At 54.2% G+C, this 24,543-nt stretch overlaps 1 protein-coding gene and 3 long non-coding RNA genes across 4 annotated transcripts; 2 read left to right on the forward strand and 2 right to left on the reverse strand.

Annotated features, from left to right (window-relative positions):
* Positions 1-2,632: 2,632 nt before the first annotated feature.
* Positions 2,633-6,995, reverse strand: LOC147647459 (uncharacterized). The gene is made up of 6 exons (XR_015281528.1): positions 6,395-6,995; positions 5,249-5,330; positions 4,015-4,050; positions 3,853-3,888; positions 2,847-2,915; positions 2,633-2,755 (listed from the first exon to the last, which is right to left on the reverse strand). It is a non-coding gene; the product is annotated as an uncharacterized LOC147647459 (long non-coding RNA).
* On the forward strand, positions 4,057-7,947 carry LOC147647460 (uncharacterized). The gene is made up of 2 exons (XR_015281554.1): positions 4,057-5,371; positions 6,340-7,947. It is a non-coding gene; the product is annotated as an uncharacterized LOC147647460 (long non-coding RNA).
* Positions 7,948-9,114: 1,167 nt separating this feature from the next.
* LOC147647461 (uncharacterized) lies at positions 9,115-11,917 on the reverse strand. The gene is made up of 2 exons (XM_086871865.1): positions 10,728-11,917; positions 9,115-9,753 (listed from the first exon to the last, which is right to left on the reverse strand). Exon 1 carries the CDS (start codon positions 11,844-11,846, stop codon positions 10,923-10,925), a length of 924 nt encoding a protein of 307 aa, XP_086727991.1. The 5' UTR covers positions 11,847-11,917; the 3' UTR covers positions 9,115-9,753; positions 10,728-10,922.
* Positions 9,639-13,501, forward strand: LOC147647462 (uncharacterized). Its single transcript, XR_015281529.1, has 6 exons — positions 9,639-9,698; positions 10,769-10,850; positions 12,073-12,108; positions 12,235-12,270; positions 13,208-13,276; positions 13,368-13,501. It is a non-coding gene; the product is annotated as an uncharacterized LOC147647462 (long non-coding RNA).
* Positions 13,502-24,543: the final 11,042 nt, after the last annotated feature.

Consider the following 24,543-nt stretch of genomic DNA (forward strand, 5'->3'; position numbering starts at 1 on the left):
CTCTGGGATGAACCTCCAGCTCTTCCTGCAGTTCTGCTCCCCATCGTCTCCTCCGGAGTTGGGATGTGTCAAATGAGCAGCGGGGAAAAGGAGGATAAATCAAAACTTCCAACTTCGTTGTCGAAGCACCTGAAATTCCAGGATTTTTGAATATCTGATTTTTAAACCGTTCAACCAAATCCCAATTTTCTAACATTTGAGGGCAGAAAAAACCAAATTTCCAAGCTTTTTCAGGTCCTTTTTTAGGAAGTGATCCTCAGAGTTACCTCATTTCATTGCAGGCGCTTTTTGGTCGGTTTTGCTACCGAATTTTGATGAGAATTATCGCCACAATTATCGACAATTCCTTTCTTTTGTCTTCCTTGTGGAAAATCTTCCAAAGGCTGAGCTGCAGCAGGAAATTCCCAGGCCCAGGGCCTATTTCTATCTATAGATAGAAATATAAACAAATCATCCAAGTTATAAGATATTTAAATTATATTACAATTACAAATTATATTATTGGCTTTTCGCAAGTATTAAAATGAATGTTATATGTGTAAGGTTAGAAACCTTTATAAAAAGATAAAATATAAAAATATATAATATAAAAATATTAAATATATAAAAATATTGTATTAATATAAATACAATATTAATACAATATTACTATTACTATTACTATTACTATTACTATTGTATTACTATTGTATTACTATTACTATTACTATTACTATTACTATTACTATTAATATTAATATTAATATTACTATTAACATCAATAATACTATTATATTACTATTAATAATACTATTAATATTAATTAATATTAATAGTAATCATATTAATATTAAAAATTAATAAATTATAATATAGTAATAAATTATAATTTATTATATATTATAATGTATTATATTTATATATTATATATTTATAATTATTCTATATTAATATATTGATATATTAATTAAAACATTAATATTAAAATATTAATATTAATATTGATATTAATGTTAATATTGATATATTAATATTTATATTTATATATTAATATTGTATTACTATAGTTACTTCTGTTATTGATAAAACTTAAAATAATGGAATAATACATTTATATGTTAGGCTATAACACGATATTAAAGCAAAAACGACTTTTGTTTATATAACCCAGAGACTGAAATGATAGCCAGAAATCATTTCGATTTTTAGATTAATAATTTTCTTTTAGAATTTTTAGATTGTCTTATCCAGATGAAAACAGCGGTGACCAGAGCTCCAGGGTGAGGAATTTATTGCTTATATTTTTTATTTATATTTATTATTATAAATTCTGTTATTGGAGACTGAATGGAGCCGAGAAGTTTGATTTATTAGGGAGGGGGAGAGTTAAAAACTAAACAAAGAAACGTCTGAAACTTAAGAGAAATATTTGAATTATGCATGAGAATTCATGAATATGTAATAGGGTTGTGTTTTTAAGAGACAATCCTTTGTTAGTAAGGAATGCTGAGGCACCAGCCTGTATTTGCATATTTTACTCTATTTCTATCTCCTAATTTTCTTCCTATTAAACTTTTAAATTTTATATAAAAAACACGTGAACCTCGTATTTCACAGCACCTCCCTGGAGTGGGGAAGCTCCCAGAACCTGGAAGGGAACACAAAGACCCCCCAAAAGCTTCTGGAGAGCCCCCAGTGCCGGTGGGGCAGAGCAGGAACTTTCTTAGAAATTCTTTTTCATTTCTTTTTTCTCTTTCTCTGATTCTGTGCCTTTATTTCACTCCTGGATTTCTCGGGCTCCTCGGAGCTGAGCTCCTTGGGGATATTCCCTCGCGAGGAATCTCATTTATCACAGTCCTCTGGGTCAGGACTAAAACTCCAAATCCTGTTAGGATTTTGGTTTTTGTGTTTATTAGGATATTATCACAAAACTTGGCAGGTCTCTGCAGAATTTCTGCACAAGTTTAAATCACTGCAATCTGATTTATTTTCTTCTGATGGTACCGAACGCCCTTGTGCCTCACTTTGTGCCTCACTTTGGCTTTGAAAGCACAAAACGGCCTCAAACTGCACAATTCTTTTATCTTTATATTAATTCTTACCCAATTAACAATAGACACCTGTATTATTTTTCTTAATGACCCAATGACCCATCACCTCTGTGCTGCACTGCGGCATTTTCTGACCAAACACTCGCCATCACCCAAAAACCTCCAAAAGAAGAACACGAAGAAGAAGAAGGAAAAGAAACAACATTCTAAATCCTCCATCTCGCCTCCCGCTTTCTAAACCAACTTAAACCCTAAACTCTAACTTTTGTCACCCAGTGACTTAAGAAAACTCTCTAATTTACACACTCACACTTTCAGCTTTTCCCATCTCGCTCTAAGCGTTGTTTTCATGTGTCACCATGGACACACGCTCATGAGTTCCATGCTGAGTGAAATTCAGTGTTTTTCTGGGTCTCAGAGTTAAGCACCAGGAGCGAGGGCACCCGGCCGTATTTGTGCGTTTGGCTTTATTTTTATCTCCTAACCCCCTTCCCATTAAACCCTTTAAATTCTCCGTGAAAGAAGGAGTGAAGCCCGTTTTTCACACAGCAGCAGAGGGACGGACGGACAGAGGGACGGACACGGGAAAGGTTTATTGCAGAGAGGGTTTATTGACGATCCAGGGGAAACGGCGCTGGGCTCAGCGGGGACTGGCGGAAGGTTCCAGCAGGTTCCCGGTGCCGCCGGAGGAGGACAGGACACCGATGTCATCAGCGCTCCCCACCCTGAAACGCAAAGGCGGTGGCGGCGTCCCCGCGCTGTCCCCACGGGGACACCGGAGGGGCCCTGTCCCCAGCCCTGTCCCCAAGGGCTCACCAAGGCTTCCAGAGAGGCAGCCAGGCGCTTCTGCCGCAGAAGGGCTCTCACCACCTCATCCGAGAGGGGCTGGGGACAACGGCAGCGTTAGGGACACGGCGGGGACACCGCGCTGGGCTGGGGGGGACAGCGGGAAGCGGGGGGGCCCTGGGGAAGGGTCCCTGGCAGCTCTGGGGTTGTCAATCCACACTGCGAGATCGCCTTTCACAAGGATTCAGATGAATGCCAGATGTTCGGTGCTTTTGCCCTGGCGTTTTCTTTTCCTCCTGCCGCCAAGTCTTGGGCGTAGGGCAAGGAGAATTTGGGGCTTGGGGGCTCAGTCCTGTCTGTGCAAAGCCAGAGGAGCTCCAGGGGACGGATGGTGGGGCCCAGGCTGCATCGACACTGAGCGCCTGCAGCAGCAGCAGCAGCAGGAGGAACAACCCCAGCCCAAACCCAAATGTCATAAAGAGAAATAAAACCTTTCATTCGCGCCCTCTAAAAAGGCGCATTCGGGACGTGGCCGCACAAAACACTTCTTGGGAAAGCTGGAAAATGCATGAAAAGGCCAGGGCAGGATGGGATCAAAGGAGAGTTCCAAAGATATCGGGTGTGCTCCCGGCAGCGCTCCAGGGAGCGCGGCCGTTTGAACCCTGGGCTTTATCATCTTTGTCTCCTCATGGTCCATGTGTTGGCATCAAAGCTTTGATAACGGATGGGGCGAGCGGGGCCGGTTCTCCACAGCGGCTGCGGGAGCTGCCGCGCTCCTGGCCAGCAGCAGCAGTGGGCTCCTGGCCAAGAGCAGGGCTGGGCCAGGGGCCGTGTCCCGGGCCCTGCGGGGGCTCGGGGACGGGGATGCAGCGGGAGCCCTGCGCAAAGGCTCCCTGGGGAGGGTCTGTGGGGCAGGGCAGCCGGCTGGGCTGGCAGCAGGGGGGCACTGGGCTGCGCTGGGACACACTGGGACGGCCTGGGGCCTGCTGGCCGTGCGAGGGGAGCCTCTGACAGCGGCACAACTCCTGCTACCCACCAAACGCGTCTCCATGATCCCAGTGCCCAAATCCAGCTGCGGAGAGAGAGAAGGAGACCTCGCCGGTCACCGGGATGTCCCCGGCACCAGCGAGGAACCGGGGGGCCAAACTGCCCCCAAATTCCCCCTGGGGATGCCCCCCAAGCCCAGCTGCCCCCTCACCTCCTGGAGATCATCTTGGACTCCTTCCAGCAGCGCCTGGGGAAGGAGAAGAAAGGGAAAGAGAGGAACGAAGGGTGGGGAATGAAGCACCAGGAAACGCCGTGCCCACGAGAGGGGCTGACAAAAGCGTGTGGAACGTTCCCTGCTCCCGCAGGAACAGCAGGGCAGCCGGGCTGCAGGGGAAGGTGAGGAGCTGCAGGGCGCAAACAGGACAAAGGCAGTGCGGGATGAGGGGATCCTTCGGAGCCCTGGGCCGGGAGAAATGGAACCAAAGCGCCAGGCATGGCCAAAGGAGCGGAAGGAGCAGGCGCAAGGGCAGCGGGGGACGAGTTCAGCTGAGAGGAAGAAGAGCGTTGACTTCATCCCAGAGAGTCCCAGAGGAGCCCAGAGTGGCCAAGGAGGAGCCGAGCACAGCCCCAAAGGGGCGCGGAGCTGGTTGGGACACGAAGCGGGGATGGCTGGGCTGAGGAAATGGTGTGAGGAGCGTGGTGTAACCCCAGCTGGCAGAGACTCAAAAGAGAGGGACGAGTCTCCAGGGTGTGCCTGGCCCTGGAGGAGCCGTTCCCCTGTGGCTGGGCGCTGGATCAATCCATCCCTGCTCTCAGAACTCCCTCCGCGCCTCACGGAGCTTTCCGTGCGCGCAGCAGCAGGCCTGGTCCGGACGGGCCCGGCGGGGCTGTGGGGGGACACGGTGCGGGGAGCAGGGCAAAGGGACGGGAACGCGGGGCTCCCGGGGATCTCCTGGAGCTGGGGGAGACCCAAAGGAGCCCAACGGGGGCAAACGGAGAGCCCGAGGGGCCGGGCTGAGGAAGGGGCGCCGTGTGAGGTGCAGGCCAGGAGAAAGGAATTGCGCTGGGGGGACACGGCAGGGCAAGGGAGGGGCTGGCTGGGGACACAAGGACCAGGACAGCTGGGGACACAAGGACCAGGACAGCTGGGGACACAAGGACCAGGACAGCTGGGGACAAAAACGAAGAGAGGGGATCTGGGAGAGGGGCTGAGCCAGGGAACGGGCCAGGGGGACTGCGCTGTGGGGCCAGGAAGGGAGGCAGAGGATGGAGGGGGAAGAAGGGAGGAAAGGCCTCGGGAACGGTCGGGGCGAGGGCGTTTGGGCAGCCTGGCTGGGACACAGGGGAGACGGGGGCAGCCAGGAGATTGGTGAGGGGCCCAAAAGGTGGGATGGGAGGCCAGGAAGGGCAGGAGGTGGGGACGGCGTTTGGCCGTGGAGCCTCACCTTGGCCTGTGCCGGGGGGCACAGCAGGATGGAGAAGAGCAGGGCCACGGCGAGCACAGCCACCTTCATCTTCCTCTTCCTCCTGTGCCAGTGAGTGGGGAGCGCTGGCTGAGGCTGCCCCAGGTGAGGAGCACCTTTATCCTGCCGGGACTCCTCCCTGCGCCCTCGCCAAGAGCCCCCAGGCCAAAGGCCGGCTTGGCACAGCCCCCAGCCCTGGCCACAAGCCCAGGCCTGGCACAGAGTCCATCCCAGCTGCGGCACGGATCCAGCCCCCCTCCCCGCATCCCTGCGGCTCCCTGCACGGGGCAGCTGCCCCTGCAAGGGCCCAGGCCCCCGCGGCTGCCAAGGGGGGCAGGCAGGGAGCCAAAGGCAGCTGGGGAGCCTGTGGGGACACCCCCCAGTGCAGCACAATCCATCCTCCAAGCTGCCCCATCTCCCGCTGCCCCTGCCCTGCCCCAGCTTTCCCCGGGGGACACCCCAGAGCTCAGCCCCGGAGCCCACACGGGGACAGCAGGGCCAGCGGGGGCCGTGGGGCCAGCCCGGCCATCGGCAGCTGCAGCCCCTGCAGCCCCTGCCCGGCTGCGGGCAATGCCCAGCGCCTGCACACCAGCCTCAGCTTTGGCCGAGGGCTCAGCTGGGGCCATCCCCACATCCCCCCCAGCCTGCATCCCTTCCCCTGCACACCCCAGCTCCGCTCCCTCCCCATCCCCGCGCCACAGCCCGCGGGGCGATGGCCCCTGCCCTGCCACTCTCCCTGTCCCAGCCAGAGCCGCTCTGCCCTCCCACAGCACCTGGCTCTCCTTCTGCCCCTCTGCCCCGGGCGGGGGGAGCAGGGACCCCATCCCCAGCCAGGCACAAACCCCAGCCCGCTCTGGGGGTGCCCGTCCCCAAGGCCCGTGTCCCCACAGGGGCTCTCTGCAGTGCCCTGGCCACGATGTGCCCGTCCCCAGGGACGTGGGCAAGCAGGGCTTGTCCCCAGGCAGCCACCGGGAGCCAGCTGGGCAAACAGAGGTGACCTGTGAGGAGGAGGAGGAGGAGGAGGGAGGATGTGGCTCCCCTGCCAGCATCTCTGATCAGCCCTGTTTGCCCAGGCCCTGAGGCACCAGGAACACGCTCAGCCATCCTCTTCCACCCCGGAGGCCAAACCTGCTCAACTCCAGCCACGGAAAATCCACTCCCTCCATCCTTCCCGCCTGCTGTCGGGTGGGGGAAGAAACTGGCCAAGCTCCGTTCCCTTTGGTCAATGCGTGCTGACCGCTCCTGGTCACCTCCCTGGCATCCCTGTGGTCAGCTGGCCACCAGGATGAGCCCAGTGCAGGGCTGGAGGGGACACTGTGATGCCTGAGGACTTCAGCTTTCTTTTTTTCATGTGTTTCACGTATTGTTTTTCACGTATTTCATGTTTTCATGCAGGCCTGTAACCCTTCAGTGCATAACTCTGAGCTCTGTGTACAGTGCTAACTCTGAACTCTGTGTACAGTGCTAACTCTGAACTCTGTGTACAGTGCTAACTCTGAACTCTGTGTACAGTGCTGCTGTCTCCACATCTTGGTCAGACAAAACAATTCCTCTGCAGGCCTGGGGATGGGGGACACCTCCCTGCCTCAGCCCCGGGAGATGGGAACAAACGGGAGCTGGGGGAGAAGACTGGGGGTGAATGGCTTCATTACCTGGAGTTCTAATTGGAAAATTAACCCCCAATATGCAAATGGGCCTGGGGATGGGGGACACCTCCCTGCCTCGGGTGAGGTGGCCTGTGAGGAGGAGGAGGAGGAGGAGGAGGAGGAGGAGGAGGAGGGAGGATGAGGCTCCCCTGGCAGCATCTCTGATCAGCCCTGTTTGCCCAGGCCCTGAGGCACCAGGAATGCATTTTCAGCCATCGGGGCTTTCCCCGGTTCTGCCCTTCCTCGGGCCGGTTCCGGAGCGAGCTGTCACGGCCGTGGCCTGAAATGTTTTCCCAGCTGGGCCACGGCGGATTTGGGCCGGATCCACAGTGAAAATTTTCTGGGGAAAGAGAGGAGCAGAACCCTTCACTAATGCGCTGGAATGTCAAACAAGAGCCACAGCCAGGGACAGCCCTCAGAAAACATTTCTCTCTGCGTTTCTCCTTCTTGGAAGCCGGGACAGGCATCTGGATCCACCTGGGAACAAAATCAAGGGCACCTGTGGTTCTCTGAGGCTTTGGAAATCCTCCCGTCGGCTTCCGAACCCAAACCAGGTTTTCAGCCTCAGCCTTTGATCCGCAGCTTGGATCTCCTGGAAAGACTTTTCCTCACATCCCCGTGGGCAGAGAGGATTTTCCTGTCCCTGGGGATCGTCCTGCTGGGTGGATCTGGGAGTGGACGGGTTTGGGGAGCACAAAGGACTCAGGACAAGGGGGTGTCCTCTGGGGTCCCTCCTGGGTCGCTCCCCAGTGCTGAAGGGCCCGGACCCCAAATCAGGCCTGGGGATGGGGGACACCTCCCTGCCTCGGGCCCGGGAGATGGAAACAAACGGGAGCTGGGGGAGAAGACTGGGGGTGAATGGCTTCATTACCTGGAGTTCTAATTGGGAGATTAACCCCCAATATGCAAATGGACCAAACTTATAAAATAACCCATGACTCGATGGCCATTTTTGGCTGCAGCCGCTGCTGAGGTTTCATCTGCCCTCAGTGTACCTGAAGGCCTCCAATAAATACAACTGCTGGTTTTTCTCTCAGCTTTGTCTGGGCTCTGTTGTTAAGCAAGCCTGAAGAGGCGTCAGCAGCACTTCCCTGGCTCCTGGCTGCCCTTTGGGAAGAGCAGGATGACGCTGGTTTCCCTCAGCCCCTCTCCTGACCGCCACAGCCTGGCAGGGATTGTCGTGGGAGGCTGAGCTGGGCTGTCCCCCAGCTCCTTCAGCGCTCCCCGGTGCCTCTGTCACGGCCCTCGGACTTTGGGATGCCCACTTTTTCCAGGGGGTCTCTGACCAAACCAAGGGCTCGGGGGAAAAGTCTTTTTTCCACCATTCCTGGTCACTGCTCTCCTGGGTCAGACATTCCTGAGGGCTCTGCTCTCACAGGAAGGGCGTCCCCACCACTCCCTTTTCTGTCCTAAAACCCCTGCAGCCATTCCCGACACCTCTCCGAGCACAGAGCCATCCCTCCACCTCTCTGGGCCATGCACAAGATCTCCCAGTCCCTGCATTTCCTCCCCATCCCTCATGGTTTGGGGTCCGGGCCCTTCAGCACTGGGGAGTGTCCCAGGAGGGACCCCAGAGGACACCCCCTTGTCCTGAGTCCTTTGTGCTCCCCAAACCCGTCCACTCCCAGATCCACCCAGCAGGACGATCCCCAGGGACAGGAAAATCCTCTCTGCCCACGGGGATGTGAGGAAAAGTCTTTCCAGGAGATCCAAGCTGCGGATCAAAGGCTGAGGCTGAAAACCTGGTTTGGGTTCGGAAGCCGACGGGAGGATTTCCAAAGCCTCAGAGAACCACAGGTGCCCTTGATTTTGTTCCCAGGTGGATCCAGATGCCTGTCCCGGCTTCCAAGAAGGAGAAACGCAGAGAGAAATGTTTTCTGAGGGCTGTCCCTGGCTGTGGCTCTTGTTTGACATTCCAGCGCATTAGTGAAGGGTTCTGCTCCTCTCTTTCCCCAGAAAATTTTCACTGTGGATCCGGCCCAAATCCGCCGTGGCCCAGCTGGGAAAACATTTCAGGCCAGGGCCGTGACAGCTCGCTCCGGAACCGGCCCGAGGAAGGGCAGAACCGGGGAAAGCCCCGATGGCTGAAAATGCATTCCTGGTGCCTCAGGGCCTGGGCAAACAGGGCTGATCAGAGATGCTGCCAGGGGAGCCTCATCCTCCCTCCTCCTCCTCCTCCTCCTCCTCCTCCTCCTCCTCACAGGCCACCTCACCCGAGGCAGGGAGGTGTCCCCCATCCCCAGGCCCATTTGCATATTGGGGGTTAATTTTCCAATTAGAACTCCAGGTAATGAAGCCATTCACCCCCAGTCTTCTCCCCCAGCTCCCGTTTGTTCCCATCTCCCGGGCCCGAGGCAGGGAGGTGTCCCCCATCCCCAGGCCTGCAGAGGAATTGTTTTGTCTGACCAAGATGTGGAGACAGCAGCACTGTACACAGAGTTCAGAGTTAGCACTGTACACAGAGTTCAGAGTTAGCACTGTACACAGAGCTCAGAGTTATGCACTGAAGGGTTACAGGCCTGCATGAAAACATGAAATACGTGAAAAACAATACGTGAAACACATGAAACAAAGAAAGCTGAAGTCCTCAGGCATCACAGTGTCCCCTCCAGCCCTGCCCTGGGCTCATCCTGGTGGCCAGCTGACCACAGGGATGCCAGGGAGGTGACCAGGAGCGGTCAGCACGCATTGACCAAAGGGAACGGAGCTTGGCCAGTTTCTTCCCCCACCCGACAGCAGGCGGGAAGGATGGAGGGAGTGGATTTTCCGTGGCTGGAGTTGAGCAGGTTTGGCCTCCGGGGAGGAAGAGGATGGCTGAGCGTGTTCCTGGTGCCTCAGGGCCTGGGCAAACAGGGCTGATCAGAGATGCTGGCAGGGGAGCCACATCCTCCCTCCTCCTCCTCCTCCTCCTCCTCCTCACAGGTCACCTCTGTTTGCCCAGCTGGCTCCCGGTGGCTGCCTGGGGACAAGCCCTGCTTGCCCACGTCCCTGGGGACGGGCACATCGTGGCCAGGGCACTGCAGAGAGCCCCTGTGGGGACACGGGCCTTGGGGACGGGCACCCCCAGAGCGGGCTGGGGTTTGTGCCTGGCTGGGGATGGGGTCCCTGCTCCCCCCGCCCGGGGCAGAGGGGCAGAAGGAGAGCCAGGTGCTGTGGGAGGGCAGAGCGGCTCTGGCTGGGACAGGGAGAGTGGCAGGGCAGGGGCCATCGCCCCGCGGGCTGTGGCGCGGGGATGGGGAGGGAGCGGAGCTGGGGTGTGCAGGGGAAGGGATGCAGGCTGGGGGGGATGTGGGGATGGCCCCAGCTGAGCCCTCGGCCAAAGCTGAGGCTGGTGTGCAGGCGCTGGGCATTGCCCGCAGCCGGGCAGGGGCTGCAGGGGCTGCAGCTGCCGATGGCCGGGCTGGCCCCACGGCCCCCGCTGGCCCTGCTGTCCCCGTGTGGGCTCCGGGGCTGAGCTCTGGGGTGTCCCCCGGGGAAAGCTGGGGCAGGGCAGGGGCAGCGGGAGATGGGGCAGCTTGGAGGATGGATTGTGCTGCACTGGGGGGTGTCCCCACAGGCTCCCCAGCTGCCTTTGGCTCCCTGCCTGCCCCCCTTGGCAGCCGCGGGGGCCTGGGCCCTTGCAGGGGCAGCTGCCCCGTGCAGGGAGCCGCAGGGATGCGGGGAGGGGGGCTGGATCCGTGCCGCAGCTGGGATGGACTCTGTGCCAGGCCTGGGCTTGTGGCCAGGGCTGGGGGCTGTGCCAAGCCGGCCTTTGGCCTGGGGGCTCTTGGCGAGGGCGCAGGGAGGAGTCCCGGCAGGATAAAGGTGCTCCTCACCTGGGGCAGCCTCAGCCAGCGCTCCCCACTCACTGGCACAGGAGGAAGAGGAAGATGAAGGTGGCTGTGCTCGCCGTGGCCCTGCTCTTCTCCATCCTGCTGTGTCCCCCGGCACAGGCCGAGGTGAGGCTCCACGGCCAAACGCCGTCCCCACCTCCTGCCCTTCCTGGCCTCCCATCCCACCTTTTGGGCCCCTCACCAATCTCCTGGCTGCCCCCGTCTCCCCTGTGTCCCAGCCAGGCTGCCCAAACGCCCTCGCCCCGACCGTTCCCGAGGCCTTTCCTCCCTTCTTCCCCCTCCATCCTCTGCCTCCCTTCCTGGCCCCACAGCGCAGTCCCCCTGGCCCGTTCCCTGGCTCAGCCCCTCTCCCAGATCCCCTCTCTTCGGTTTTGTCCCCAGCTGTCCTGGTCCTTGTGTCCCCAGCTGTCCTGGTCCTTGTGTCCCCAGCTGTCCTGGTCCTTGTGTCCCCAGCTGTCCTGGTCCTTGTGTCCCCAGCCAGCCCCTCCCTTGCCCTGCCGTGTCCCCCCAGCGCAATTCCTTTCTCCTGGCCTGCACCTCACACGGCGCCCCTTCCTCAGCCCGGCCCCTCGGGCTCTCCGTTTGCCCCCGTTGGGCTCCTTTGGGTCTCCCCCAGCTCCAGGAGATCCCCGGGAGCCCCGAGTTCCCGTCCCTTTGCCCTGCTCCCCGCACCGTGTCCCCCCACAGCCCCGCCGGGCCCGTCCGGACCAGGCCTGCTGCTGCGCGCACGGAAAGCTCCGTGAGGCGCGGAGGGAGTTCTGAGAGCGGGGATGGATTGATCCAGCGCCCAGCCACAGGGGAACGGCTCCTCCAGGGCCAGGCACACCCTGGAGACTCGTCCCTCTCTTTTGAGTCTCTGCCAGCTGGGGTTACACCACGCGCCTCACACCATTTCCTCAGCCCAGCCATCCCCGCTTCGTGTCCCAACCAGCTCCGCGCCCCTTTGGGGCTGTGCTCGGCTCCTCCTTGGCCACTCTGGGCTCCTCCGGGACTCTCTGGGATGAAGTCAACGCTCTTCTTCCTCTCAGCTGAACTCGTCCCTCGCTGCCCTTGCGCCTGCTCCTTCCGCTCCTTTGGCCATGCCTGGCGCTTTGGTTCCATTTCTCCCGGCCCAGGGCTCCGAAGGATCCCCTCATCCCGCACTGCCTTTGTCCTGTTTGCGCCCTGCAGCTCCTCACCTTCCCCTGCAGCCCGGCCGCCCTGCTGTTCCTGCGGGAGCAGGGAACGTTCCACACGCTTTTGTCAGCCCCTCTCGTGGGCACGGCGTTTCCTGGTGCTTCATTCCCCACCCTTCCTTCCTCTCTTTCCCTTTCTTCTCCTTCCCCAGGCGCTGCTGGAAGGAGTCCAAGATGATCTCCAGGAGGTGAGGGGGCAGCTGGGCTTGGGGGGCATCCCCAGGGAGAATTTGGGGGCAGTTTGGCCCCCCGGTTCCTCGCTGGTGCCGGGGACATCCCGGTGACCGGCGAGGTCTCCTTCTCTCTCTCCGCAGCTGGATTTGGGCACTGGGATCATGGAGACGCGTTTGGTGGGTAGCAGGAGTTGTGCCGCTGTCAGAGGCTCCCCTCGCACGGCCAGCAGGCCCCAGGCCGTCCCAGTGTGTCCCAGCGCAGCCCAGTGCCCCCCTGCTGCCAGCCCAGCCGGCTGCCCTGCCCCACAGACCCTCCCCAGGGAGCCTTTGCGCAGGGCTCCCGCTGCATCCCCGTCCCCGAGCCCCCGCAGGGCCCGGGACACGGCCCCTGGCCCAGCCCTGCTCTTGGCCAGGAGCCCACTGCTGCTGCTGGCCAGGAGCGCGGCAGCTCCCGCAGCCGCTGTGGAGAACCGGCCCCGCTCGCCCCATCCGTTATCAAAGCTTTGATGCCAACACATGGACCATGAGGAGACAAAGATGATAAAGCCCAGGGTTCAAACGGCCGCGCTCCCTGGAGCGCTGCCGGGAGCACACCCGATATCTTTGGAACTCTCCTTTGATCCCATCCTGCCCTGGCCTTTTCATGCATTTTCCAGCTTTCCCAAGAAGTGTTTTGCGCGGCCACGCCCCGAATGCGCCTTTTTAGAGCGCGCGAGTGAAAGGTTTTATTTCTCTTTATGACATTTGGGTTTGGGCTGGGGTTGTTCCTCCTGCTGCTGCTGCTGCTGCAGGCGCTCAGTGTCGATGCAGCCTGGGCCCCACCATCCGTTCCCTGGAGCTCCTCTGGCTTTGCACAGACAGGACTGAGCCCCCAAGCCCCAAATTCTCCTTGCCCTACGCCCAAGACTTGGCGGCAGGAGGAAAAGAAAACGCCAGGGCAAAAGCACCGAACATCTGGCATTCATCTGAATCCTTGTGAAAGGCGATCTCGCAGTGCGGATTGACAACCCCAGAGCTGCCAGGGACCCTTCCCCAGGGCCCCCCCACTTCCCGCTGTCCCCCCCAGCCCAGCGCGGTGTCCCCGCCGTGTCCCTAACGCTGCCGTTGTCCCCAGCCCTTCACGGAGGAGGAGCTGAGAGCCCTTCTGCGGTATAAGCGCCTGGCTGCCTCTCTGGAAGCCTTGGTGAGCCCTTGGGGACAGGGCTGGGGACAGGGCCCCTCCAGTGTCCCCGTGGGGACAGCGCGGGGACGCCGCCACCGCCTTTGCGTTTCAGGGTGGGGAGCGCTGATGACATCGGTGTCCTGTCCTCCTCCGGCGGCACCGGGAACCTGCTGGAACCTTCCGCCAGTCCCCGCTGAGCCCAGCGCCGTTTCCCCTGGATCATCAATAAACCCTCTCTGCAATAAACCCTTCCCGTGTCCGTCCCTCTGTCCGTCCGTCCCTCTGCTGCTGTGTGAAAAACGGGCTTCACTCCTTCTTTCACGCAGAATTTAAAGAGTTTAATGGGAAGGGGGTTAGGAGATAAAAATAAAGCCAAACGCACAAATACGGCCGGGTGCCCTCGCTCCTGGTGCTTAACTCTGAGACCCAGAAAAACACTGAATTTCACTCAGCATGGAACTCATGAGCGTGTGTCCATGGTGACACATGAAAACAACGCTTAGAGCGAGATGGGAAAAGCTGAAAGTGTGAGTGTGTAAATTAGAGAGTTTTCTTAAGTCACTGGGTGACAAAAGTTAGAGTTTAGGGTTTAAGTTGGTTTAGAAAGCGGGAGGCGAGATGGAGGATTTAGAATGTTGTTTCTTTTCCTTCTTCTTTCTTCTTCGTGTTCTTCTTTTGGAGGTTTTTGGGTGATGGCGAGTGTTTGGTCAGAAAATGCCGCAGTGCAGCACAGAGGTGATGGGTCATTGGGTCATTAAGAAAAATAATACAGGTGTCTATTGTTAATTGGGTAAGAATTAATATAAAGATAAAAGAATTGTGCAGTTCGAGGCCATTTTGTGCTTTCAAAGCCAAAGTGAGGCACAAAGTGAGGCACAAGGGCGTTCGGTACCATCAGAAGAAAATAAATCAGATTGCAGTGATTTAAACTTGTGCAGAAATTCTGCAGAGACCGGCCAAGAAACCTGCGTGAAAAACCAGGGTCACTCCTTTTTTTATGTAGAATTTAAAAAGTTTAATGGGAAGACGATTCGGTTTATAAAACGATTATAAAATTATAAAATAATTATAAAATAATTTATAATAATTAAAATATAATGTTAGATGATAATATAATAATGTAACATAATTATAATAATTATTTAATTATAATATTATAATAGTGTAATAGATAATATAATTATAAAGTATTTTAATGTATTATAATATATTATAAAATAATCATATAATAATATAATTTAAAAATAATTATATAATAACATAATTATAAAATAATTATATAATAAAATTATAAAATAGTTATATAATAATATAATTTAAAAATAATTATATAATAACATAATTATAAAATAATTATATAATAACATAATTATAAAATAATTATAGGAATAAAGCCAAATTCACAAACACAGCCGGGTGCCGCAGCACTCAGCCAAGGGAGCTCCCCGTGTGTCGTGGGGTTGAATTTAACTTTTAACTTTAACTTGAAAATAGTTTTGAGTTTTTTTACGGAACTTGAAGCTGTGAGAGGTTGATGGGAGTCTTTTCTCCTGACCAATTTTCGGTCATTTCTAAGAATTGACAGCGGTTTTGACCCTTGAGAAGTGAGATCAACTTGTGAACACCACCTTAAATGTAAAGCCAGAGTTCTCTGGTTCTCTTTTTGGTTTCTGGCTTCTGAAAAGGTGAGAAGGTTCTGTCTCGGTTTCCCCCCACCCCTCCAGGCTGGACAACGCTGCAGAGTGAGGGGGGAAAGAAACGGAGACGTTTCTCAGGCCTGACTTGGTTTGTAGTTTCTGCCTCTGAACCGAACCCTGACACCATGAACACCTGCAGACTTTAATTCTGCAGAATTTAATTCCTTCATTTCCAGGACTTTCATTCTTTTCCTGTCGCTCTATTGGGAACGGCGAGAAGAACGACACAGACTCTCCTGGGAGTCGATCGGGAGAATTGTCTCTGGTTTATTACCTCAGGTCTTTTTTATAGACTGATAGGTGAAAAGTACAGCAAGGAAACTCTTATTGGTTGGTAAAATAACACATCAGAATCATTGGTCAGTGGGGTTCAGCACCCCTCGACCTTTTATTGATCATTGGTTTATTGATCATTGGTTTATTGGCCATGGTTTATTCATCATTGGTTTATTGTCCATGGTTTATTGGCCATGGTTTATTCATCATTGGTTTATTGACCATTGGTTTATTGATCCATGGTTTATTGATTATTGGTTTATTGACCATGGTTTATTGATCATGGTTTATTGATCATTGGTTTATTGATCCATGGTTTATTGATCATGGTTTATTGATCATTGATTTATTGTTCACTGGTTTATTGTTCACTGGTTTATTGACCATGGTTTATTGATCATTGGTTTATTGACCATGGTTTATTGATCATTGGTTTATTATCCATGGTTTATTGTCCATGGTTTATTGATCACTGGTTTATTGTCCATGGTTTATTGGCCATGGTTTATTGATCATTGGTTTATTGTCCATGGTTTATTGATCACTGGTTTATTGTCCATGGTTTATTGTCCATGGTTTATTGGCCATGGTTTATTGTCCATGGTTTATTGACCATGGTTTATTCATCATTGGTTTATTGATCATTGGTTTATTGATCATTGGTTTATTGTCCATGGTTTATTGATCATGGTTTATTGATCATTGGTTTATTGTCCATGGTTTATTTGCCATGGTTTATTCATCATTGGTTTATTGTCCATGGTTTATTGTCCATGGTTTATTGTCCATGGTTTATTGGCCATGGTTTATTGATCATTGGTTTATTGATCCATGGTTTATTAATCATTGGTTTATTGGCCATGGTTTATTGTCCATGGTTTATTGACCATGGTTTATTGCTCATTAGTTTATTGACCATGGTTTATTGATCATTGGTTTATTGTTCATTGGTTTATTGTCCATGGTTTATTGATCATTGGTTTATTGTCCATGGTTTATTTTCCATGGTTTATTGATCATGGTTTATTGATCATTGGTTTATTGTCCATGGTTTATTTGCCATGGTTTATTCATCATTGGTTTATTGTCCATGGTTTATTGTCCATGGTTTATTGGCCATGGTTTATTGATCATGGGTTTATTGTCCATGGTTTATTGTCCATGGTTTATTGGCCATGGTTTATTGGCCATGGTTTATTGTCCATGGTTTATTGATCATGGGTTTATTGTCCATGGTTTATTGACCATGGTTTATTGATCATTGGTTTATTGTCCCTGGTTTATTGATCATTGTTTATTTTCCATGGTTTATTGTCCATGGTTTATTGATCATTGGTTTATTGATCATTGGTTTATTGTCCATGGTTTATTGTCCATGGCTTATTGATCATTGGTTTATTGATCATTGTTTTATTGTCCATGGTTTATTGATCATTGGTTTATTGATCATTGGTTTATTGTCCATGGTTTATTGACCATGGTTTATTGATCATTGGTTTATTGATCATTGGTTTATTGTCCATGTTTTTTTTTCCATGGTTTATTGATCATGGTTTATTGATCATTGGTTTATTGATCATTGGTTTATTGTCCATGGTTTGTTTTCCATGGTTTATTGATCATGGTTTATTCATCATTGGTTTATTGTCCATGGTTTATTTGCCATGGTTTATTCATCATTGGTTTATTGTCCATGGTTTATTGGCCATGGTTTATTGGCCATGGTTTATTGTCCATGGTTTATTGATCATGGGTTTATTGTCCATGGTTTATTGACCATGGTTTATTGATCATTGGTTTATTGACCATGGTTTATTGATCATTGGTTTATTGTCCATGGTTTATTTGCCATGGTTTATTCATCATTGGTTTATTGGCCATGGTTTATTGGCCATGGTTTATTGATCATGGTTTATTGGCCATGGTTTATTGTCCATGGTTTATTGATCATGGGTTTATTGTCCATGGTTTATTGATCATTGGTTTATTGATCATTGGTTTATTGTCCATGGTTTATTGTCCATGGTTTATTGATCATTGGTTTATTGATCATTGTTTTATTGATCATTGGTTTATTGATCATTGGTTTATTGTCCATGGTTTATTGATCATTGTTTATTTTCCATGGTTTATTGGCCATGGTTTATTGATCATTGATTTATTGTCCATGGTTTATTGATCATTGGTTTATTGTCCATGGTTTATTGTCCATGGTTTATTGATCATTGGTTTATTGTCCATGGTTTATTGATCATTGGTTTATTGTCCATGGTTTATTGTCCATGGTTTATTGATCATTGGTTTATTAATCATTGTTTTATTGATCATTGGTTTATTGATCATTGGTTTATTGTCCATGGTTTATTGTCCATGATTTATTGTCCATGGTTTATTGATCATTGGTTTATTAATCATTGTTTTATTGATCATTGGTTTATTGATCATTGGTTTATTGTCCATGGTTTATTCATCATTGGTTTATTGATCATTGGTTTATTGATCATTGGTTTATTGTCCATGGTTTATTGTCCATGGTTTATTGTTCACTGGTTTATTGATCACTCCAGGGTTTATTGAACATTCCATAGTTTATTGATCATTGGTTTATTAATCATTCCAGGGTTTATTGATCATTCCGAGGTTTATTGATTGTTCCAGGGTTTATTGATCGTTCCAGGGTTCCGGGGTTCCTCCAGGATCTCCTCGTGCCGCTGGAGGGGTCGGCACACGGCGTCACCGTTTCCAATCCTAGAAGCCGGATCCCAAACCATGACCCCGGGGGCAGGAGAGGCCTGGGCCCCTCTCTGGTGGGAGCCGGGAATCGGGGCCCGGATGGAGCCGGGATTGGCTCCTCAGATCCATGAGAGCCCCGGATCCCCTCCCCCCGGGGTGTGCCAAACGTTGCCACTATGACCGTGGGGTGACCCCAAGGGTGACCCTGGAGTGACCCCAGAGTGACCCCAGAGTGACCCAAGGGTGACCCTGGAGTGACCCCAGCAGTGACCCGAGGGTGACCCTGGGGTGACCTGAGCGGTGACCCCAGGGTGACCCCAAGGGTGATCCCAAGGGTGAGCCCAAGGGTGAGCCCAACAGTGACCCCAGGGTGTCTCCAGGGTGTCCGCAGGGTGTCCCCTCCCTCAGGGACAGCTCTGTCCAGCTCTGTCCAGCACCCCCAGGACACAAAGCAGGGACGGCCCCAGAGGGTCCCCCCAAACCCTCCAGGGCCTTTTGTGGGGCCGGAGCCCCCTGGGGATTCCAGGGGAGCTTCCTGAGGGGAAGTGGGGGGGGTACTGGGGGATACTGGGGGCACTGGGGGGATACTGGGGGAAATGGGGGTACCGGGGTGTACTGGAGGGACTGGGAGTACTGGGTGTACTGGGGGATACTGGGGTGTACTGGGGTGTACTGGGGTGTACTGGGGGTACTGGGGTGTACTGGGGGACACTGGGATGTACTGGGGTGTACTGGGATGTACTGGGGTGTACTGGGGGACACTGGGGTGTACTGGGGTGTACTGGGGGACACTGGGGTGTACTGGGGGGACTGGGATGTACTGGGGGACACTGGGGTGTACTGGTGGGTACTGGGGGACACTGGGGTGTACTGGGGTGTACTGGGGGTACTGGGGTGTACTGGGGGACACTGGGATGTACTGGGGTGTACTGGGGGACACTGGGGTGTACTGGGGGGACTGGGATGTACTGGGGGGACTGGGGGGACTGGGGTGTACTGGTGGGTACTGGGGGTACTGGGGGGACTGGGGAGCACTGGGGGGACTGGGGGAACTGGGGGATACTGGGGCACACTGGGGCACACTGGTGTGTACTGGGGGATACTGGGGGACACTGGGGGTACTGGGGTGTACTGGGGGATACTGGGGAACACTGGGGTGTATTGGGGGATACTGGGGTGTACTGGGGTATACTGGGGGATACTGGGGTGTACTGGGGGGATTGGGGTGTACTGGGGGACACTGGGATGTACTGGGGCATACTGGGGCACACTGGGGGATACTGGGGTGTACCAGGGGATACTGGGGTGTACTGGGGGATACTGGGGTGTACTGGGGCATACTGGGGCACACTGGGATGACCCCAAGGGCCGGGGCAGGGTCGGGGCCTGGCAGAAGTCGGGGTGCTCACCTCAGACCTCCTCACTGGAGAGGCTCTCGCTCTCGCTCTCGCTCCTCCCTGCCCAGAGAGGGTGGATGGCACATGGACGTCACCATGGTGTACCCAGAGCCAGCCACGTGTCCCCAGCCAGGTGTCCCCAGCCAGGTGTCCCCAGCCAGGTGTACCCAGAGCCAGCCACGTGTCCCCAGCCAGGTGTCCCCAGCCAGGTGTACCCAGCCAGGTGTACCCAGCCAGGTGTACCCAGAGCCAGCCACGTGTCCACAGACAGGTGTACCCAGACAGGTGTACCCAGAGCCAGACATGTGTCCCCATCCAGGTGTCCCCAACCAGGTGTCCCCAGACAGGTTCCTTCAGCCCCAGAGGTGTTCCCAGCCCCAGAGGTGTCCCCAGCCCCACCAAGGTGTCCCCAGCCAGGTGTCCCCAGCCCCAGAGATGTCCCCAGCCCCACCAAGGTGTCCCCAGCCCCACCAAGGTGTCCCCAGCCAGGTGTCCCCAGCCCCAGAGATGTCCCCAGCCCCACCAAGGTGTCCCCAGCCCCAGAGGTGTCCCCAGCCCCAGAGATGTCCCCAGCCCCACCGAGGTGTCCTGAGGAGGAGGAAGAGGAGGAAGAGGAGGAAGAGGAAGGGGAAGGGGTTTGGGGACACCCCACACGTGGGCACTGGGAAAGGGGGGGAGAGAGGGCAGGAAATGGACTGGGAATGAGGCACTGGGGGGTTACTGGGATAACTGGGAATACAGTGGGGCCCCTCTCTGGGAACAGCTGGGGTGCACTGGGATTTACCGGGGTGCACTGGGATGCACTGGGATGGGTGGGAATCCAGTGAGGGGGACTCTGGGAAGCACTGGGGAGCACTGGGATTTACTGGGATTTACTGGGATTTACTGGGATTTACTGGGATTTACTGAGATTTACTGAGATTTACTGGGATTTACTGAGATTTACTGGGATTTACTGGGATTTACTGGGATTTACTGAGATTTACTGGGATTTACTGGGATTTACTGAGATTTACTGGGATTTACTGGGATTTACTGGGATTTACTGAGATTTACTGAGATTTACTGAGATTTACTGGGATTTACTGGGATTTACTGGGATTTACTGGGATTTACTGAGATTTACTGAGATTTACTGAGATTTACTGGGATTTACTGAGATTTACTGGGATTTACTGGGATTTACTGAGATTTACTGGGATTTACTGGGATTTACTGGGATTTACTGGGATTTACTGAGATTTACTGAGATTTACTGGGATTTACTGAGATTTACTGGGATTTACTGAGATTTACTGAGATTTACTGGGATTTACTGAGATTTACTGGGATTTACTGGGATTTACTGGGATTTACTGAGATTTACTGGGATTTACTGGGATTTACTGGGATTTACTGGGATTTACTGGGATTTACTGAGATTTACTGGGATTTACTGAGATTTACTGGGATTTACTGGAAATTACTGGGATTTACTGAGATTTACTGGGATTTACTGGGATTTACTGGGATTTACTGAGATTTACTGGGATTTACTGGGATTTACTGAGATTTACTGGGATTTACTGGGATTTACTGGGATTTACTGGGATTTACTGGGATTTACTGGGATTTACTGAGATTTACTGGGATTTACTGGGATTTATTGGGATTTACTGGGATTTACTGGGATTTACTGAGATTTACTGAGATTTACTGGGATTTACTGAGATTTACTGGGATTTACTGGGATTTACTGGGATTTACTGGGATTTACTGGGATTTACTGGGATTTACTGAGATTTACTGGGATTTACTGGGATTTACTGAGATTTACTGGGATTTACTGGGATTTACTGGGATCTGCTCCCAGAGCTGCCGGGACTCACCTCGCTCCTCTGAGCTGTGGCTTCCCCCTGCAGAGACGGGGACGCGTCACCGGGCTGTCCCAAACCCAGTAAGGGACAGAGAGGACAAACTGGTTCCCAGTTCCCCCGGCCCCCCGCGGCTCCAGAACTTACCACGGTGATGGAACGGCCCCCTGTGTCTGAGCCCGTGGTGGCCTGGGGAAGGGGGGCAAGGTCAGGACGGGACCTGAGGGGGTCCCCGGAGCCCCCAGCCCGCGGCTGTCCCCAGTCCAAGGTGGGAAATCCCAGGGGATGCAGCCCCGGGGATCTCCCGCTCACCTGGAGGAGGGAATCCTCCCCCGGAGCCGAAGTCGTGGTGGCACATCCAGCCCCGTCTGAGATCCAGGGAGCATCGAGTGCCAGCCTCAGCCGGGGGGCACAGCAGGATGGAGAAGAGCAGGGCCACGGCGAGCACAGCCACCTTCATCTTCCTCTTCCTCCTGTGCCAGTGAGTGGGGAGCGCTGGCTGAGGCTGCCCCAGGTGAGGAGCACCTTTATCCTGCCGGGACTCCTCCCTGCGCCCTCGCCAAGAGCCCCCAGGCCAAAGGCCGGCTTGGCACAGCCCCCAGCCCTGGCCACAAGCCCAGGCCTGGCACAGAGTCCATCCCAGCTGCGGCACGGATCCAGCCCCCCTCCCCGCATCCCTGCGGCTCCCTGCACGGGGCAGCTGCCCCTGCAAGGGCCCAGGCCCCCGCGGCTGCCAAGGGGGGCAGGCAGGGAGCCAAAGGCAGCTGGGGAGCCTGTGGGGACACCCCCCAGTGCAGCACAATCCATCCTCCAAGCTGCCCCATCTCCCGCTGCCCCTGCCCTGCCCCAGCTTTCCCCGGGGGACACCCCAGAGCTCAGCCCCGGAGCCCGAAGCTGCTGGGTCCGAGCAGAAGCGGCCCCGTTCCCACTGCAGCCCCTCGGCTGAGCGGGCAATGCCCTGAGCCCTCTGCCTGGGGCACCAGGAGCCCGGCACCGGGGCAAACGGGCAGCTGGGAGGGCAGCAGGGCTGGCCCATGGCAACAGCTGCGTGCCTGGGCTCTCCAGTCTCTGCAGGCACCGGGCAGCCCTGGGCAGCGCTGCCCCTGGGACACCAGGGCTGGCCTTGGGGCAGCGCTGGGCTAACCCAGCTCCGGCCCATTGCCGGCCCTGCAGCCCCAAACTGCTGCAGGTTGCCAGGGGAAGATCCCCTGGCCGGCCCCAGCGTCCCAGCCGGGGCCAGCGTGTCCTGCTGGATCAGCCCAATCCGCTGATTCAGAGCTCCCCGCAAATTCAGAGTTTTCTCATCTCTGTAGGTGACTTGAAGCAGAGAACACGAGAGTCACACCTGCAGCGGCAGCAGGTACCCCCAGACTGCTCCGGGTGACCCTGATTTGGCAGGGGCTTGGACTGGATGATGCACAGGGACCTTCCAACCCCACCTGTTGTGTGATAAGTTGTGATAAGATTCTGTGATAAGCTGTAACATTTCCCAGCGGCCGAGCCTGGTCTCACAGTCCACTCTGATCAGGTGTTTCTCACCTATGAGCTCCCAAATTTGAAGGGAAACACCCACCTGGATGAAGGTTGAAGCCAGAAGACGAAGACGGGATGAAGAGTCTCCTGTTCTAGAGAGCAAATGTGGCAGGGTTTTTTCCACCCAGTGAGAAGTTTCTAGCTTTCCTAGTTTGTGTTTTGGTCCATATTGGGTAATGATCATTTTTAGAAGTTTCAGGGAAGCCTGAAAAACCTAAGTTAAAAAGAAAAAGGAAGCACTGAGAAAAAAACACCACAAAGGCAGCCATGAGCTGCCAGGGGCTCTGTGGCAGCAGGGCTGTGGCTCCAGGCTGGGCTGGCACTGGCACACAGCTCCCACTGCAGCCCCCAGGGATGGCCCTGTCCTGCCCTTGTCCCAGCGCTGTCCCCGAGCGGGGCTCACCTTCCCCGCCGAGGCTCCAGGGCCGGCTCAAGGGCCCTGCCAGGGTGACCCCCATGGTCAGTGACAGTCCCTGGCACGGCTCAGGGGCCCTGCCAGGGTGACCCCCATGGTCAGTGACAGTCCCTGGCAGGGCTCCTGGGGGCTGCCAGGGTGACCCCCATGGCCAGTGACAGTCCCTGGCAGGGCTCCTGGGGGCTGCCAGGGTGACCCCCATGGTCAGTGACAGTCCCTGGCAGGGCTCCTGGGGGCTGCCAGGGTGACCCCCATGGCCAGTGACAGTCCCTGGCAGGGCTCCTGGGAGCTCTGCAAGGGTGACCCCCATGGTCAGTGACAGTCCCTGGCAGGGCTCAGGGGCCCTGCCAGGGTGACCCCCATGGTCAGTGACAGTCCCTGGCACGGCTCAGGGGCCCTGCCAGGGTGACCCCCATGGCCAGTGACAGTCCCTGGCACGGCTCAGGGGCCCTGCCAGGGTGACCCCCATGGTCAGTGACAGTCCCTGGCAGGGCTCCTGGGGGCTGCCAGGGTGACCCCCATGGTCAGTGACAGTCCCTGGCAGGGCTCCTGGGGGCTGCCAGGGTGACCCCCATGGTCAGTGACAGTCCCTGGCAGGGCTCCTGGGGGCTGCCAGGGTGACCCCCATGGTCAGTGACAGTCCCTGGCAGGGCTCCTGGGGGCCCTGCCAGGGTGACCCCCATGGTCAGTGACAGTCCCTGGCAGGGCTCCTGGGGGCTGCCAGGGTGACCCCCATGGTCAGTGACAGTCCCTGGCAGGGCTCCTGGGGGCTGCCAGGGTGACCCCCATGGTCAGTGACAGTCCCTGGCAGGGCTCCCGGGAGCTGCCGCTGCCTCCATTCTCCACCGACAGTCTGTGACATTTCCAGGAGATGTTCCCTCCTCACGGGACACTGACCACGCGGAAGGCACCTCTTGTGGCACAGGTGGGAAACCCTCCAGGCTCCGGACTCGACTGTTTGTGTTGGATTTTCCCGAGCGGTCACCTGGAGGATTTAACCCTTCTCTCCCCGGGGCTGTGTCCCAGCAGGGCTGCGCTGGCACGCGGCTCCCGAGGGATTTCCCTGTCCTGAAACAGAGAAATCCCAAAATTAGGAATCATTTCTGAAATTGATTCGGGGCCACAAAACCCTTGTGAAGCTGCTCCCAAAAGAGCAGGAAGAGAACCAAGGCTGCAGGATAAGGATATATCCTTATATATCTTATAAGAGATAAGGAACACAAACAGGATGCAAACATAAATCGGTGAGGATTCAGAGCTTTCCTTGGGTTCCTTTGGACCCCTGAGCCAGAGGAAATGGAAAAGAGAGGGGAGGGGGTTAAAAAAAACCAAAAATACTCCGTGAAAGGAGACGAAGCAAAAAATTCAGCCAAGGAATTAATTT

This window comes from Cyanistes caeruleus, chromosome 37 (assembly GCF_971803275.1).
Source record: "Cyanistes caeruleus chromosome 37, bCyaCae1.hap1.1, whole genome shotgun sequence".
Classification (NCBI taxonomy): domain Eukaryota; kingdom Metazoa; phylum Chordata; class Aves; order Passeriformes; family Paridae; genus Cyanistes; species Cyanistes caeruleus.